The sequence below is a fragment of the Chrysemys picta genome, chromosome 1 (genome assembly GCF_011386835.1).
Source record: "Chrysemys picta bellii isolate R12L10 chromosome 1, ASM1138683v2, whole genome shotgun sequence".
Lineage (NCBI taxonomy): Eukaryota > Metazoa > Chordata > Testudines > Emydidae > Chrysemys > Chrysemys picta.
In genome coordinates, this window is record NC_088791.1 from 338,075,225 (window position 1) to 338,088,096 (window position 12,872).

The following is a 12,872-nucleotide window of genomic DNA, read 5'->3' on the forward strand; positions in this document are numbered from 1 at the left end:
GTCCATGGAGGCCAGGCTCCTGCATTAGGCAGAGCCCTGCTTCGATCCAGCCTGTCACCTGCTGGGTTAGTGGTACTCTTGTTACTGTCGGACCGGGAATCCCTCTACCGCAGGGAGCCGTGTCAAAATCGCTGCGGGCCGGGGAGGGGGCGGGGGCTGAAACCCAGCCCCACCCGTGTCTGAGCATCCCCTCGCTGACCTTGCCTTGGAAGCTGAAGCTGCGACCCAGCCAGTCTGGTATCTTTGCAAACAGGCTGGCGGGGCGGGCGGGAGGGAGGCGTGGTGTGTGGGGCGCAAGAGGCGGTTTCCTGCTTCCCAGCTCCGAACAGCTGGCGGGGTTTGAAAGGGTGCGTGTGTCAGCCCAGCGGAGCCAGCCCAGGCTCCGACCGAGGATCTCTGGATAAGACAAGGAGTCCCTGGCGCGCAGCGAGCGACGCTGGGGCGGAGGCGCTGGCTGCTGCCACCCGGCCCAGGGCAGGCTCCGGCTGAGCCGCGCCCGACTGACCCCGGCGCTCCAGGCGGCCCCGGCGGCGCGGCGCGGCGCGGCGCCCGGGGAGTTGCTCCGCGGAGGACGGGCTGGGCGCGTAGCGAGGCGGGAGCTGCCCGGGTGCATGCGGCCGGCGCCGCGGAGAGCCGGCGGGGCAGCCCGGGATGAGCGGCGGCGAAGTGGTGTGCGCCGGCTGGCTGCGCAAGTCGCCCCCGGAGAAGAAGTTGAGACGATACGTGAGTAGCCCGGGCTGCCCGGGAGCGGGGGGTGCCGGGCTGGGGGTGCCCCGGCCGGGGCAGGGCGCTCAGCTGGGAGCCGACCCAGGGGGAGGGCTCGGATGCGGGGCGTCGCTGGCGCCGGGCACCGCGGTGACCCCCAGGAGCTCCGGGCTTGGCAGGGAGAGGCGCCTGGCGGGGTGCGGGGAGCCTGGGCCAGCCTGGGGCTGACCCACGGCAGTGGGATGCTCAGCCCCGAGCAGGGCGGGACCCCGCAGCGGAGCCGGGCAGTCCCGCCCCAGCCCACGGGACGGAGTCGGTGCCGGTACCGCTTAGCTGGACTGACCCGCGCAGTCCCGCACCGCGGATACTCGGCTCCCGGCAGGCGAGGAGCCTCCCTCGCCGCGTCCCCGCACCTGCCGCCCCGGGCGCGGCGCTGGCTCCTGGCTGCAAACGCCCATGCAGGCGGCAGGGAGTTGATCTGCGGTGCGTGCTGCCGCCCGGGGGCGGGCGGGCGGGCGGTGCGGGCACTGGAGCTGCAGGGGCGGGGCGTGGGCTGGGGCTAGGCACAGACCAGGTGGAGGCCGGTCCTGGGACACATTCGCAGGTCTCTCGGGGCCGGCGGCGATCTGCGGGCGGCGGGGCGGGAGTGGCTGGAGCAGTGCCCGGGGCCAGGAGGGTGATGCTGGGGCCGGTGCCCGTTCGTTGGGAAGCCTGCAAGCGGGGCCCGGGGGCTGCAGAAAGCCACGTGGACGGAGCCAGGAGCCCCGCTGAGACAAAGCCCAAGCCCGGGGCTCCAGTCCCAGGGCTCCAGTCCCAGGGCAGCAGCTGCTCAGCTGGTGTCAGTCGGGGCAGCGCCTTTCAGGTCAAGGGAGCCCTGCTCTGGCAGGCGGCTTCATGCCAGACGAGGATCGCGCCCCAGGCTTTGCTAGGAGGGATGCAGGCAGCAGGGGTGGGAGGCGGATGGGGCTCTGAGAGCAGAGTGAGCTGGAGTGTCCATTTGGGGGCTAGTGTTCCCCCTTCCCCAAGGGGGCTGTGCCCCTGGGGAGTCCCGGACAAAGGAGGATTTAGAGCAGCTGGGAACCCCCCCTCCTTGGGGGCAGAGGGAGCAATGACTATATAATAAGGACTATAGATGTAGATCCCTTGGCTCTTCCCACGTCTTCTGCAGGCCAGGGGAGCCCCCACCCCCTAACCACACTGCAGAGCGCAGCGCCATAGCTACAGACCCTCCGATGGGGTCCTGGGACAGAGCCAAATTCTCTGCTGGTGTTACTCCATGGAAGTCAGTGGAATTACGCCAGCAGAGAACTTGGCCCACACCAAGTGCTGCAGATTATTATGTTGTCCACCAGGATGCCCTGACTGGTTAAAGAGACTCAAAACAGTGCCCCGCCCCCAGGGAAGGTGCTTGGTGTTTCTGTGCCTTACACAAGGAAACCATCTGAGCTCAGGCCCAGATTCTCGAAGGTATTTAGGCACATTAGTGTCTTTACACCTGCCAGAATGACTATACCCTCTGCAAGTGTTTGCTTCCAAGCGAAGATCCTTCCAACCCTTCAAGCATTACCAGAGACTCACCCTTCTCGAGTCCACCACTGGAACCAAGGAGGACTGAAGGACGGGAGGGTTACATTTCCATCCTGTCTTCTCTGGGAGGCTGGGATTTATCCCTTGGTGAGGAAGCAGCCATAGGAAAGGAACACACCAGCCAAAGGGACAAGAGTTAGTTTAGATACTTCACAGTGAATGGCTGAGTCCAGTTTAACTTTCTTCTTCCAATGTTCACTGTCTCCTGTCTCCTGCTACACGTGTGTGTCGTCTACACAGGAGAAAACCTGTTCTTAACTCCAGTTAGTTAACACATGCTAGCTAATTTAGAGTAAAATAGTGAAGACAAGGCAGCTTGGGTTAGCAGCTCCAGTTAAAGCCAATGCTAAACCCGAGTTAAAAGCAGACTTGCCATGTCTTCACTACTATTTTAACCCGAGTTAAGAACACACCTTTTTTTTTGCAGTGTAGACATACCCTATCTCTTCATTACCATTCACTCCTGTGTCTGTGCAAAGAGCGGCATCCTTTAAACTCTCCCTTATCTTTCTTTTTAAGAACAGCTCTGAACACCTTTGCCCTGAAGTGCAGCGATATTATATCTTGGTAGAACTGGTTTTATTTCCTAAGCTCCCCCTTGTCATTAGCGTTAATTATTTAACGTTCGCCAAAGGCTTTGAAGATGTAAAGGGCTATCGAAGTGCTATCATTAGTCGTTGAGATCAAACAGTTCCTGTAAGTTGTAAAGAATCTGAACAGCAGCTATGCCACATTCTGGACTTATTAAAATAAATCCCATTGCTTTGTGCTCTCCCTCTGAAGATGTCTCCGGACGGCACTAGTGTAACGGTGTGTCATCGCATGGGTCTGAACAGTGGGTGTGTGAAGCTGCTATCTTCTGACTCAGCAGACCCACTCCCTGGGTGAATTCAGAGTAAGATCTGCTGACTGTAGTGACAAAAATAAGTGTCCACTGGCTTTTAGCCCTTCAGAGCCAGCGCAGTTTTGGGAGAGCAAAGTAGACTCTAGTCTGGCTTGGGCTGCATCAGCAAAACTATTCCCTAGGTTCTCATTGCTTTCACCTGGCAAACATAAAGGACCATGGGTGTCACTGGGACTTACCTTGAGCTGCAGCTCCTTTAATTGCTTAAGCATCATAGCAAAGATATGAAAATAGGCAGATATTATTAGTCCCATTTTACAGAAGGGGGAACTGAGGGAATGACTTAAAATTAGCCAAGCAGTGAATGGGCGCAGCTCCATAGATTTCAGAGGTGCTGCATCTGCTTATACTGGGGGTGAGATTAGATCTATTTAGGTTCCTGTGCCATGCGTGTCACTGCAGTATGTCAGGATCAACCAGAGACAGTGTGATTTGCCCAAAGCCACTGAACAAATCCAGTGCCCCCGATTCCCAGTCCCATTCTCTAACCACTAGGCATGTTACTTTAGTCTTAATATATTTAAACAATTGGATTTTGTTACATTAGACTTCTTTAAAAGACCAAACCCTTAAAACACAATGTATTTATTTAGGCTTTCGAGCAGCTGGACAGATTCGTTTTATGTAATGAGCAATGGAGGCTGCCTTTAGGTTAATGGAGCAAAGCACCGTCCTCCTACAAATATAAATTGCCAACACTGAGTCACCAGTGCCTTTAACTCATCAAATGTCATTAACTGTCCAATGAAAGAGCACTCACTTAGCCCTTGTGCTCCGGCATTCCAGCAAGAGCCGAGTAAATCTTTTAAATGCTGTGCACGAGGGTGTGAAATGCTGGAGGCTAACAATAAAGATTTGTGCATATAAGGGCGCCTTTCATCCAGCAAGATCCCACAGCACTTTGCAAACCACATATGTTTTAGAAAACACCTTATCCTCCCTTGGAAATGCAGCCATCTCTGGGGTGAAATGTCTTAGCTTTTAACATTGCACAGCAATGCTTCTCAATGTGTTAAAGATGTGATGTGACGAAGGACGCTATAAACAAATGTCACTCAAGGGGATACCATGTTCCTGGGACTGGAAGTTGGATGTGGATTTTAGTCCAGTCTCTCACATTGGCTCACTCTGTGTTGTGTAGAGAGTCACTTTGGCCACAATTGGCAAAAGTGGCCACTGTTTTGCCACTCTTGGGTGCCCATCTTGAAAGCCCTGAGCACTCACCCCCCCGACTGAAATCCAGATCTTCATGCCCAGATCCTCAAAGGTATTTAGGTGCCTAACTCTCATTGAAATTCATGGGCGTTAGGTGCTTCCATACTTTTGTGGGTCTGGGCCTCTGTGTTTCCAGACAAGTGCCCAAAAGTCAATGACTGGCTTGGAAAACATTGGCCTTCGCTTTTTTTTTTTTTTTATGCCTCCGTTTTCCAACCTGGTGAAATGGTGGCGATAATGTTTACCATACCTACCTGACAAGGGGTCTGAAAGGTGTAGCCCAATCATGCATACTCGAGTTCCTCACATGGAAGGAGGAGAGCGCCAGTGTGGTCAGGAATCCGAGGCGAACACCTCTATTCTTGTACAATGTGCTGTGGGCTCTGTAATGAAAACAAGCAGTGAGGACCTCAGTTTTCCATCTCCTCAGGAAGACAACAGCCCCAGCAACAGAGGTCCTCCCACCACATTGGCTTCTGTACTGATTGAGAGGGAAGAGCGCCCCCTATTGAATTAGCTGCATTGTTCCCTCTATTACTGCCATGACTTGCTCTCAAGATTCAAATCCCAGGAGGACCTCTCTGACCATGAGTTGTCATTAGCTGGGATTTGGCTGATTCAGGATTTGACTGTATTAACACAACAAACTTTTCCATAACGTTACTTTATTTTTATTGTCCAACATGATTAGAAACCCCCTAGAAGCGTGTCCCTTCCCTGGGTGTCTGGGTAGGGGCGTGTTGCTGAAGTGCAGTTGGGAGGCCTGGTGTTGCCTTGTGGAAAGTGGTGCCAAACAAAGATCCTGATCTCTCTAGATTCTGTGGCACCCTCAGTAAGGGGGCGGGTGCTAAACCCAGGGACCTATCCAAATTTCACCTTGTACAATTTCATAACCTCCCTCCAGATTCAGAGGGGTAATGATCTGCCTCTTCACATCCTGCCCGATAGTCCAGAAGTTGCTGTTTCACTTGAGAGGCAGCTGCATTTCAGCAGCGGGGGATTTGATCCTTTGTGTGTTGTTTCTTTGTAAAGTGCTTTGAGAGCCCTTTGCACAAAAGGTGCTGTATGAAAATCAGGATCAGAAGTTACAATTCCTGTCTTCCATTTTTCGTCTTGCCTATTTAGGCTATTAGCTCTTTGGGGAGGGACTGTGCCTTACTATGTGTTTATACAGCGTTTAGCACAATTGGGATCTGATCTCAGCTGGGGTTGATATCATAATGGTAAGAATCCTAACAATTTCAGGTCAGAGGGAGTGAAGATACAGTATGCAATTATAGAAGAGCACTTAGCCACTCCTAAAGTTACTGTGTTGCTGTTTAATTCTGGGAGTAAACTCTCTCTTATCCTCCAATCAAACCATTCCACTCCACCCTGCTTATCTTCACACTGCAGTGTTACTATCTGTGCTGGTTGGCTAAGCTGTCTGTTTTAAACAAAAGTAAGGGGCTTGAGTCTCCCCTGTCACTGGTCTTGCACCAGCGTAGCTCAGTTCAATTCAGTGGACTTGCACTGGTGTAAATGGGAGACGAATCAGACCTTCAGTATGTAAAAAGTGCATCACAGGTCACTTCTGCACCGGGGCACAGAGTCTCACCAGATCTCCAGTAACAAAAGGTCCTGTTCTTCCTTCCTGATGCAAGCACATGAGATAAATGGGAAGGTAACAGGCTGGCAAGGTTTTCCTGAGTCACTGCAACCTGTTAGCAGAGGTTGATCCTGCTAGGAAAGGGTTAAGCGGGTTCTGTTGACTCATTGAGGCAGGTGGCTCATTTATTTTCACCTGGGTATAAGAGAGGTGGGAGTGGCTCCCTGAAGAGAAGATCTAGGGTGTGGGCTGAGCAGCACTGTGGTAAGAAACTGGGGAGCAGCCATGCCTGGGAAGAACACTAGCTGAACTTGATGTTATTGTTAAGGAAAGCGGTGAGTTGAGACTCTGCAGTTTTGGACTATGTTTCGGAGTAGGCTGGGGAAGGCACCTGCTTGCATAGAGCTATGCACTTGGGGAGAAACCTCCCCTGCCCCTAACTGTGCAGCGCAACACCAAGAAATGGGCATCTAGCAAAATATACATTGTTTCAGGGCTTGGCGTCTTAATGGCTGCTCATGAAATTAGAGAGTGTTAGAGGTTGTAGTCTGCATGGAGGGGAATAGCAAAGGCACTTGAGAGAGACCTTGGTGGATTCTTGCCAACATGTGACCTGACTGGTGGCCATTTAAACACATGTATAAGGTGACCAGATGTCCCGGTTTTATAGGGACAGTCCCGATTTTTGGATCTTTTTCTTATATAGGCTCCTATTACCCCCCACCCCCTGTCCCAATTTTTCACGTTTGCTGTCTGGTCACCCTACGACATGTATGAAGTCCTCAGGCCCCGTGTAGGGCACCACAGACATTGTTGGCCAAACTCATCCCTGGTGGAAGAGATTCCAACACCATTGACGTTGACTGAGTGTCTCCTATGTCAGCTGTGAATTTGCACTTCTATATCCAAATTGCCCCTTATGAACGTATGGTTGGGATCAGAATTCTGATCCATCAAGTGCTTCCAGCAGCAGCCAGCACTTGATGTTCCAGAGGAAAGAGGAACATACCTTTATAATCCTGTGTTAGAGCTGGAAAAGTTGTGTCAGCAAACACAACTCCTCCACCAGCAGAGGAGTGTTCCTTATAGTGTCTGTGCTGCACCACACCAATGATGCAATGCTGTATGGAGATGTGATTCCCAAACTGGCCAGACAATGTGATGCACTACAACTGGCTGTTCTGCTCCCTCCTTCTTCTACTTGTTGGTCATAAAAATACTGAGGCCTCTTTTATAGCCAGCCATTATATTTGACTTAGGGTTATAGTCTTATTTCGTTGCACTGGAATTTACATCTATAACTCCCCATCCTTGGAGACCAGGAGTTATATTGGCTGAATTTACACAATATGTATTTGCCTCATGCTTTGGCATTGGTAACGTTGCTTGAAAGAATTTTTCTCTCTCTATCAAGCCTGCATCATGACATCAGGACTGGCCCATGTCCCTGGCAAAGTCCACTGTGGACATAAAAGATTGATGATGGCAAAATGTAAGTTGAACTTAGAAAGACAAACAGCACTTAAGGAAAGTATAACAGGAAGCTGGATTAATTTTTCTTTGGAAGAGACCAGAAGTGATATTAAATGGCCTTTCACAAACAAATATCACATGCAGTGGGTGATGCAATGCTGTTTACTGGACCAAAGCAGATATTAGTGACTTAGATGCAGAGCAAATATTACGAATTATTTATTTGTATTACTGGCATACGGGGGGCTGTCAGGATTGGGGGTCCACAGTGCAAGGTGCTGTAGAAACACACTGTGACAGACTGTCCCTGCCTTGGAGAGCTTACAATCTAATGGACACAATAGATAAAAGACAAAAGAAGCATTACATGCGTCTGACGAAGTGGGTATTCACCCACGAAAGCTTATGCTCCAATACGTCTGTTAGTCTATAAAGTGCCACAGGACTCTTTGTTGCTTATTACTGCCTGTGAGGCACAGAGACATCAACTGACTTGACCAAGGTCACATAGGGTTGTCTGTGGCAGAGCAGGGAATTGAACTTGGATCTCCTGGGTGCCAGCAGTCTACACTGTCTTCAACACAAGGCCATCCTTCCTTTCTGAAGTCCTGCTGGTCATTTAAATCCCCCTTTAATAAAAGTAACCAATACTACTAAAAAGAACAGGAATACTTGTGGCACCTTAGCGACTAACCAATTTATTTGAGCATTAGCCTTCGTGGGCTACAGCCCACTTCATCGGATGCATAGAATGGAACATATAGTGAGGAGATATATATATACACATACAGGGAACATGAAAAGGTGGGAGTTTCCTACCAACTCTAAAGAGGCTAATTTCTTAGAGTTGGTAGAACAACTCCCACCTTTTCATGTTCTCTGTATGTGTATATATATCTCTAAGATGCCACAAGTACTCCTGTTCTTTTTGTGGATACAGACTAACACGGCTGCTACTCTGAAACCAATACTACTAAGTCATTGCATCCAGAGATCTCAAAGCATTTTCTAAAGGTGGGTAAGCACCATTCTCCCCATTTGACAGAGAGGTGTACGACTTTCTCAAGAACACACACTGCAGCAGTGGTGGTATTGAGTCCTAACTTAAGCCAGGTGACATTTTTTGGATAAAAAACTTTTTTGAGCAAAAAATGCAGATTTGGTGACACCAAAATGTTTTGCAAATTCATGTCCGTTTCACCAAATTGTTTCAGTTGGGGAAAAAAATAAAAAAATTAAATGTTGTATTTTGACATTTTCAAAATGTTTCATTTTTTTTTTTTTAGTTTGATACAAATTTTGTTTCAAAATTCTCTTTTTAAAATGGTCAGAATTGGAAATGAACTATTTCAATGGTGTCAGAATAAAACATTTTGTTTGACCTGAAATGATTTTTTTTTTTAATTTGTTGGAATTGCCAGAGAACTGAAAAAGCTATTATTTGCACAGCTGTATTCTTAGAAAGATGACGGAAAAATTGGAAAGAGTTCAGAGAAAGAACATTCCTTATAGTGATCGAATCAAAGAACTCAATCCATTTTAGTTTAACAAAGACAAGGTTAAGGGGTGATTTGATTACAGTTTCTAAGTACCTATACGGGGAACAAATATTTATTTGTGAGCTCTTCAATATGAGCAGAGAAAGCCAGTGGCTGGAAGTTGAAGCTAGACAAATTTAGACTGGAAATAAGGCAAAAATGTTTACAAGTGCAAGTAATTAACCATTGGAACAATGGTCGTGATGGATTCTCCGTCACTGACAAATTTTAAATCAATACTGGATGTCTTTCTTAAAAGATCTGCTTTAGGAGTTATTTTGGGGAAGTTCTCTGGCCTCTGTTACACAGGAGGATAGGCTAGATCAGTGGTTCTTAAACTTTACTGTAGCCTGCACCCCTTTAGTTCTCAAAATATGTTCTCGCACCCCTTAAAAAATCGTTGAAGTAGGTCAGTTCTTTACACCTAAATATTTTTTTATTTGTATATTACAGTAATCATTAAAAATGTAGAATGTTAATAAATACATAGGTTTGATTAAACAAAGTAGTTGTACTTAAGTGCCTGTGCTTAATTTGTGTTTTCAATTATTTATCTTCTAAAAAAATCTGGCATGTCTCGCACCCCCAGAAAGGGCGTCTCCCACCCCCAGGGGGTGCGTGCACCCCAGGTTAAGAACCACTGGGCTAGATGATCACAATGGTCCCTTCTGGCCTTGGAATCTAAGAATCTAACTCCTAGGTCCCTGCTTTGTGTACTAGGACACACAGCTCTTTCCTTCTACAATTACCCTGACCCTGGCACTCTTCCTCCTAACTGTGCTTGCTATGATACTAGATACCCACCCATTCCACCTCATCCCTCCTGCCCCTGCCATGGCATATACCCGCTGTCCCCAAGACGTCAGCCGAGAAGGGGTTAAAACAAGCATTAGAAACGTGCTAGTGAATATTACACAGCACCGGGCTTTGGCTTTGTAATTTTATGGGATTTTAATTGCTGTATCGTGTGATGCACCTTGACTATCACTTGGTGGAGAGGCGTCATATAAATACAGTCTGTTGTTATTTCCTCATATGAAGCTGCAAACTAAGAGCCCGTTCTGCAGCCTTTGCTGATCTCAGTCGTGTTTATAAATGAAGTCCCGTCAACCTGTAAGCTTTGCTTGCCACCCAGACCCACAGCTGTGTGTCCACCTGTCTGTCAGCTTCTTGCACAGTTACCTCTCAATGGTGTATGTCCGTGGCCTCATTACCATGGGGTCTGAGCAACCTCATAAGCTTCAGTGGATTTATCCTCACAATACCCCTGTGATATAGAGCAGTGCTGATAAACCCCTTTTTATAGATGGGGAACTGAGGCGCAGAGAGACTAAGTGATCTGCCAAAGATGCTGTGGTAGAACAGGGAATGGAGCCCAAGTCCCTTCAAGTCTTAGGCTGGTCCCCAACCACTGAACCACATCTGTGTTGTCTTCTACATATTCCCCCTCACCACCAGGATGCATGTTTCCACCTCCCTGGGCTCATCTGCAAGGCTCCTATCTATTCATATTTCAGTCCCTCTCAAAGACCCACTCCTGCATGATACATACAGTGCACAGGGCCGCCCAGAGGGGGGGGGCAAGTGGGGCAATTTGCCCCAAGCCCCACAGGGGCCCCCACGAGAGTTTTTCAGGGCCCCTGGAGCAGGGTCCTTCACTTGCTCCGGGGCCCCGGAAAACTCTCGCGGGGCCCGGGCCCCCGAAGCTTCTTCCGCTCCGGGTCTTCGGTGGCAGTTCATTGGCGGGGGGTCCTTGCGCTCCGGGACCCGCCGCCGAAGTGCCCTGAAGACCTGCGGCGGGGGGGGGGGGGGGGGTCCTTCCACTCCGGGACCTGCCACCGAAGTGCCGGGTCTTTGGCAGCAACTCGGCGGCGGGGATCCCCTGTCGCCGAAGACCCCAGGCCCTCTGAATCCTCTGGGCAGCCCTGACAGTGCATGCATGTAACTGGCTTGTATATAAACTGCCCCTTATGTTCTGCTTCCCATAAGCTCTGTCTGTCTTCAGTTTATAAGCATCTCAGAGCAGGGACCATCCATGAATGTTCATACCCTCCACATCATGGACACTACTGTAACCTTACTGTATCACCTAGGGGCCCCAGCAGAGATCAGTGCCCCATTGTGCTAGGTGCTGTACAAATAGATAGTAAGAGACAGTCCCTGCCCCATAGTGCTCACCTGAATAGACAAGACAGGGGCTATGAGGGGAAATAGACACACAGTCAGAGGAAGTGACCTTCATGCTCAAGGTCACCCAGAGGTCCGTGACAGAACTGGAAATCAGGGCCGCCCAGAGGATTCAGGGGGCCTGGGGCAAAGCAATTTCGGGGTCCCCTTCCATAAAAAAAGTTGCAATACTATAGTAACATGTATTTGGAAATGTACAAAATAACCAGTGAAATACATTTAAAAATTAATTTTTAATAATTTGAAAATACATGAAATACATTATTTAAAAACATTAAGTGCTTTAATGGTATGTTCAGAGGGGCTGGGCTCAGAGCTGGGGGTCAGGGCTGTGGGGGGATGGGGTCAGGGGGTGTCCGGCTCAGAGGGGCTGGGCTCAGAGCTGGGGGTCAGGGCTGGTGGGGGATGGGGTTGGGGGGTGTTCGGTTCAGAGGGGCTGGGCTCAGAGCTGGGGGTCAGGGGATGCCTGGCTCAGAGGGGCTGGGCTCAAAGCTGGGGGTCAGGGCTGTGGGGGGATGGGGTCAGGAGATGCCCGGTTCAAAGGGGCTGGGCTTGGAACTGGGGGTCAGGGCTGTGGGGGGATGGGATCAGGGGCATGCCTGGCTCAGAGGGGCTGGGCTCAGAGCTGGGGGTCAGGGCTGGGGGAGGTCGGGGGGTGCCCGGCTCAGAGGGGCTGGGCTCAGAGCTGGGGGTCAGAGGGTGACCGGCTCAGAGGGGCTGGGCTCGGAGCTGGGGGTCAGGGCTGGGGGGGTGCCCGGCTCAGAGGGGCTTACCATGCCACTTACCCCCGCCTCCCAGAGCCTCAGCGAGTCGTGTCCAGGAGCTCCTGCCGCTCGGCCCGCTGGAGCTTGCCGCCCCGCCCCCTTACCACGCAGCTCTGAGCGGTAGGAGATCAGGCCCCGCCGGAGCCACGCCGCTGCATCGCTGTCCAGGGCCGCTCCTGGACGCGGCGCGCTGAGTCGCCGGGGGATGGGGGAAGGCGGAGGCGGGGGAGAGCCGCCGACATTCTTGTGAGGGCCCCTGCGGGGCCCAGGGCCTGGGGCAAATTGCCCCACTTGCCCCCCCAGTGGGCGGCCCTGCTGGAAATACTGCCCAGATCTCCTAACTAGCAGTCCTGTGCTCTATAACCTAGACCACACTTCCCCAAGCCTCTTATTAATTTAATAAAAATAGATTTATTAAAGAAACACCCTATTCTTCTTCCACTGCATATCAGTGTCTAACTAAATCAATAACCATTACAGTAACTTTTTCCAAACACCAAGCAATACTTACAAGATAGCAGAATTAAAATAGGCCGAGGGCAATTTGGGAGATTAGCTTTTACAGCCTCCCGTCCCAGCTGATGGCTTGTCAGCACTGGAAATCAGCTTATTTCCAAACCGCCATTGTGCACCATTATGTTAATATCACGTTGGGGCTGGATGCATTTATGCAAAAGCTTTTTGAGTCAGAGCCCTGAAAAGGTTGATGTAAAATGTTCCAGATCTCTTTATTTGCATGAAAGGGACGTGCATGGTTGCTCTCTCTCATTTATTTATTAAATCTGAGCAGGACTTTGTCTGGAGAGCATAATAAATAACTCTGATCATCTTGCTACAAAATGAAATTAGATCCCAATTGTCATTATAACTGTAAAAAGTAGCCAGTCTGCCACTGGGCAGAAGCATGAAAA

The 12,872-nt window shown here is 50.2% G+C and overlaps 1 protein-coding gene across 4 annotated transcripts in view; it reads left to right on the forward strand.

Moving 5' to 3' along the window:
- The first annotated feature begins 298 nt into the window (after nt 1–298).
- The window catches only part of GAB2 (GRB2 associated binding protein 2), a 205,020-nt gene continuing 192,446 nt past the window's right edge, over nt 299–12,872 (forward strand). For 2 of the 4 annotated variants that reach the window (XR_010601206.1, XM_065595918.1), the window contains exon 1: nt 301–723. Coding sequence is in view for 3 of the 4 variants with exons in the window: in XM_065595918.1 (XP_065451990.1) it covers nt 652–723 (72 nt within the window). In the remaining variant the exon portion in view is untranslated. Of the gene's footprint in view, nt 724–12,872 lie in introns of all 4 variants that reach the window. The other 2 variants (XM_065595935.1, XM_065595923.1) reach the window with 2 other exon arrangements.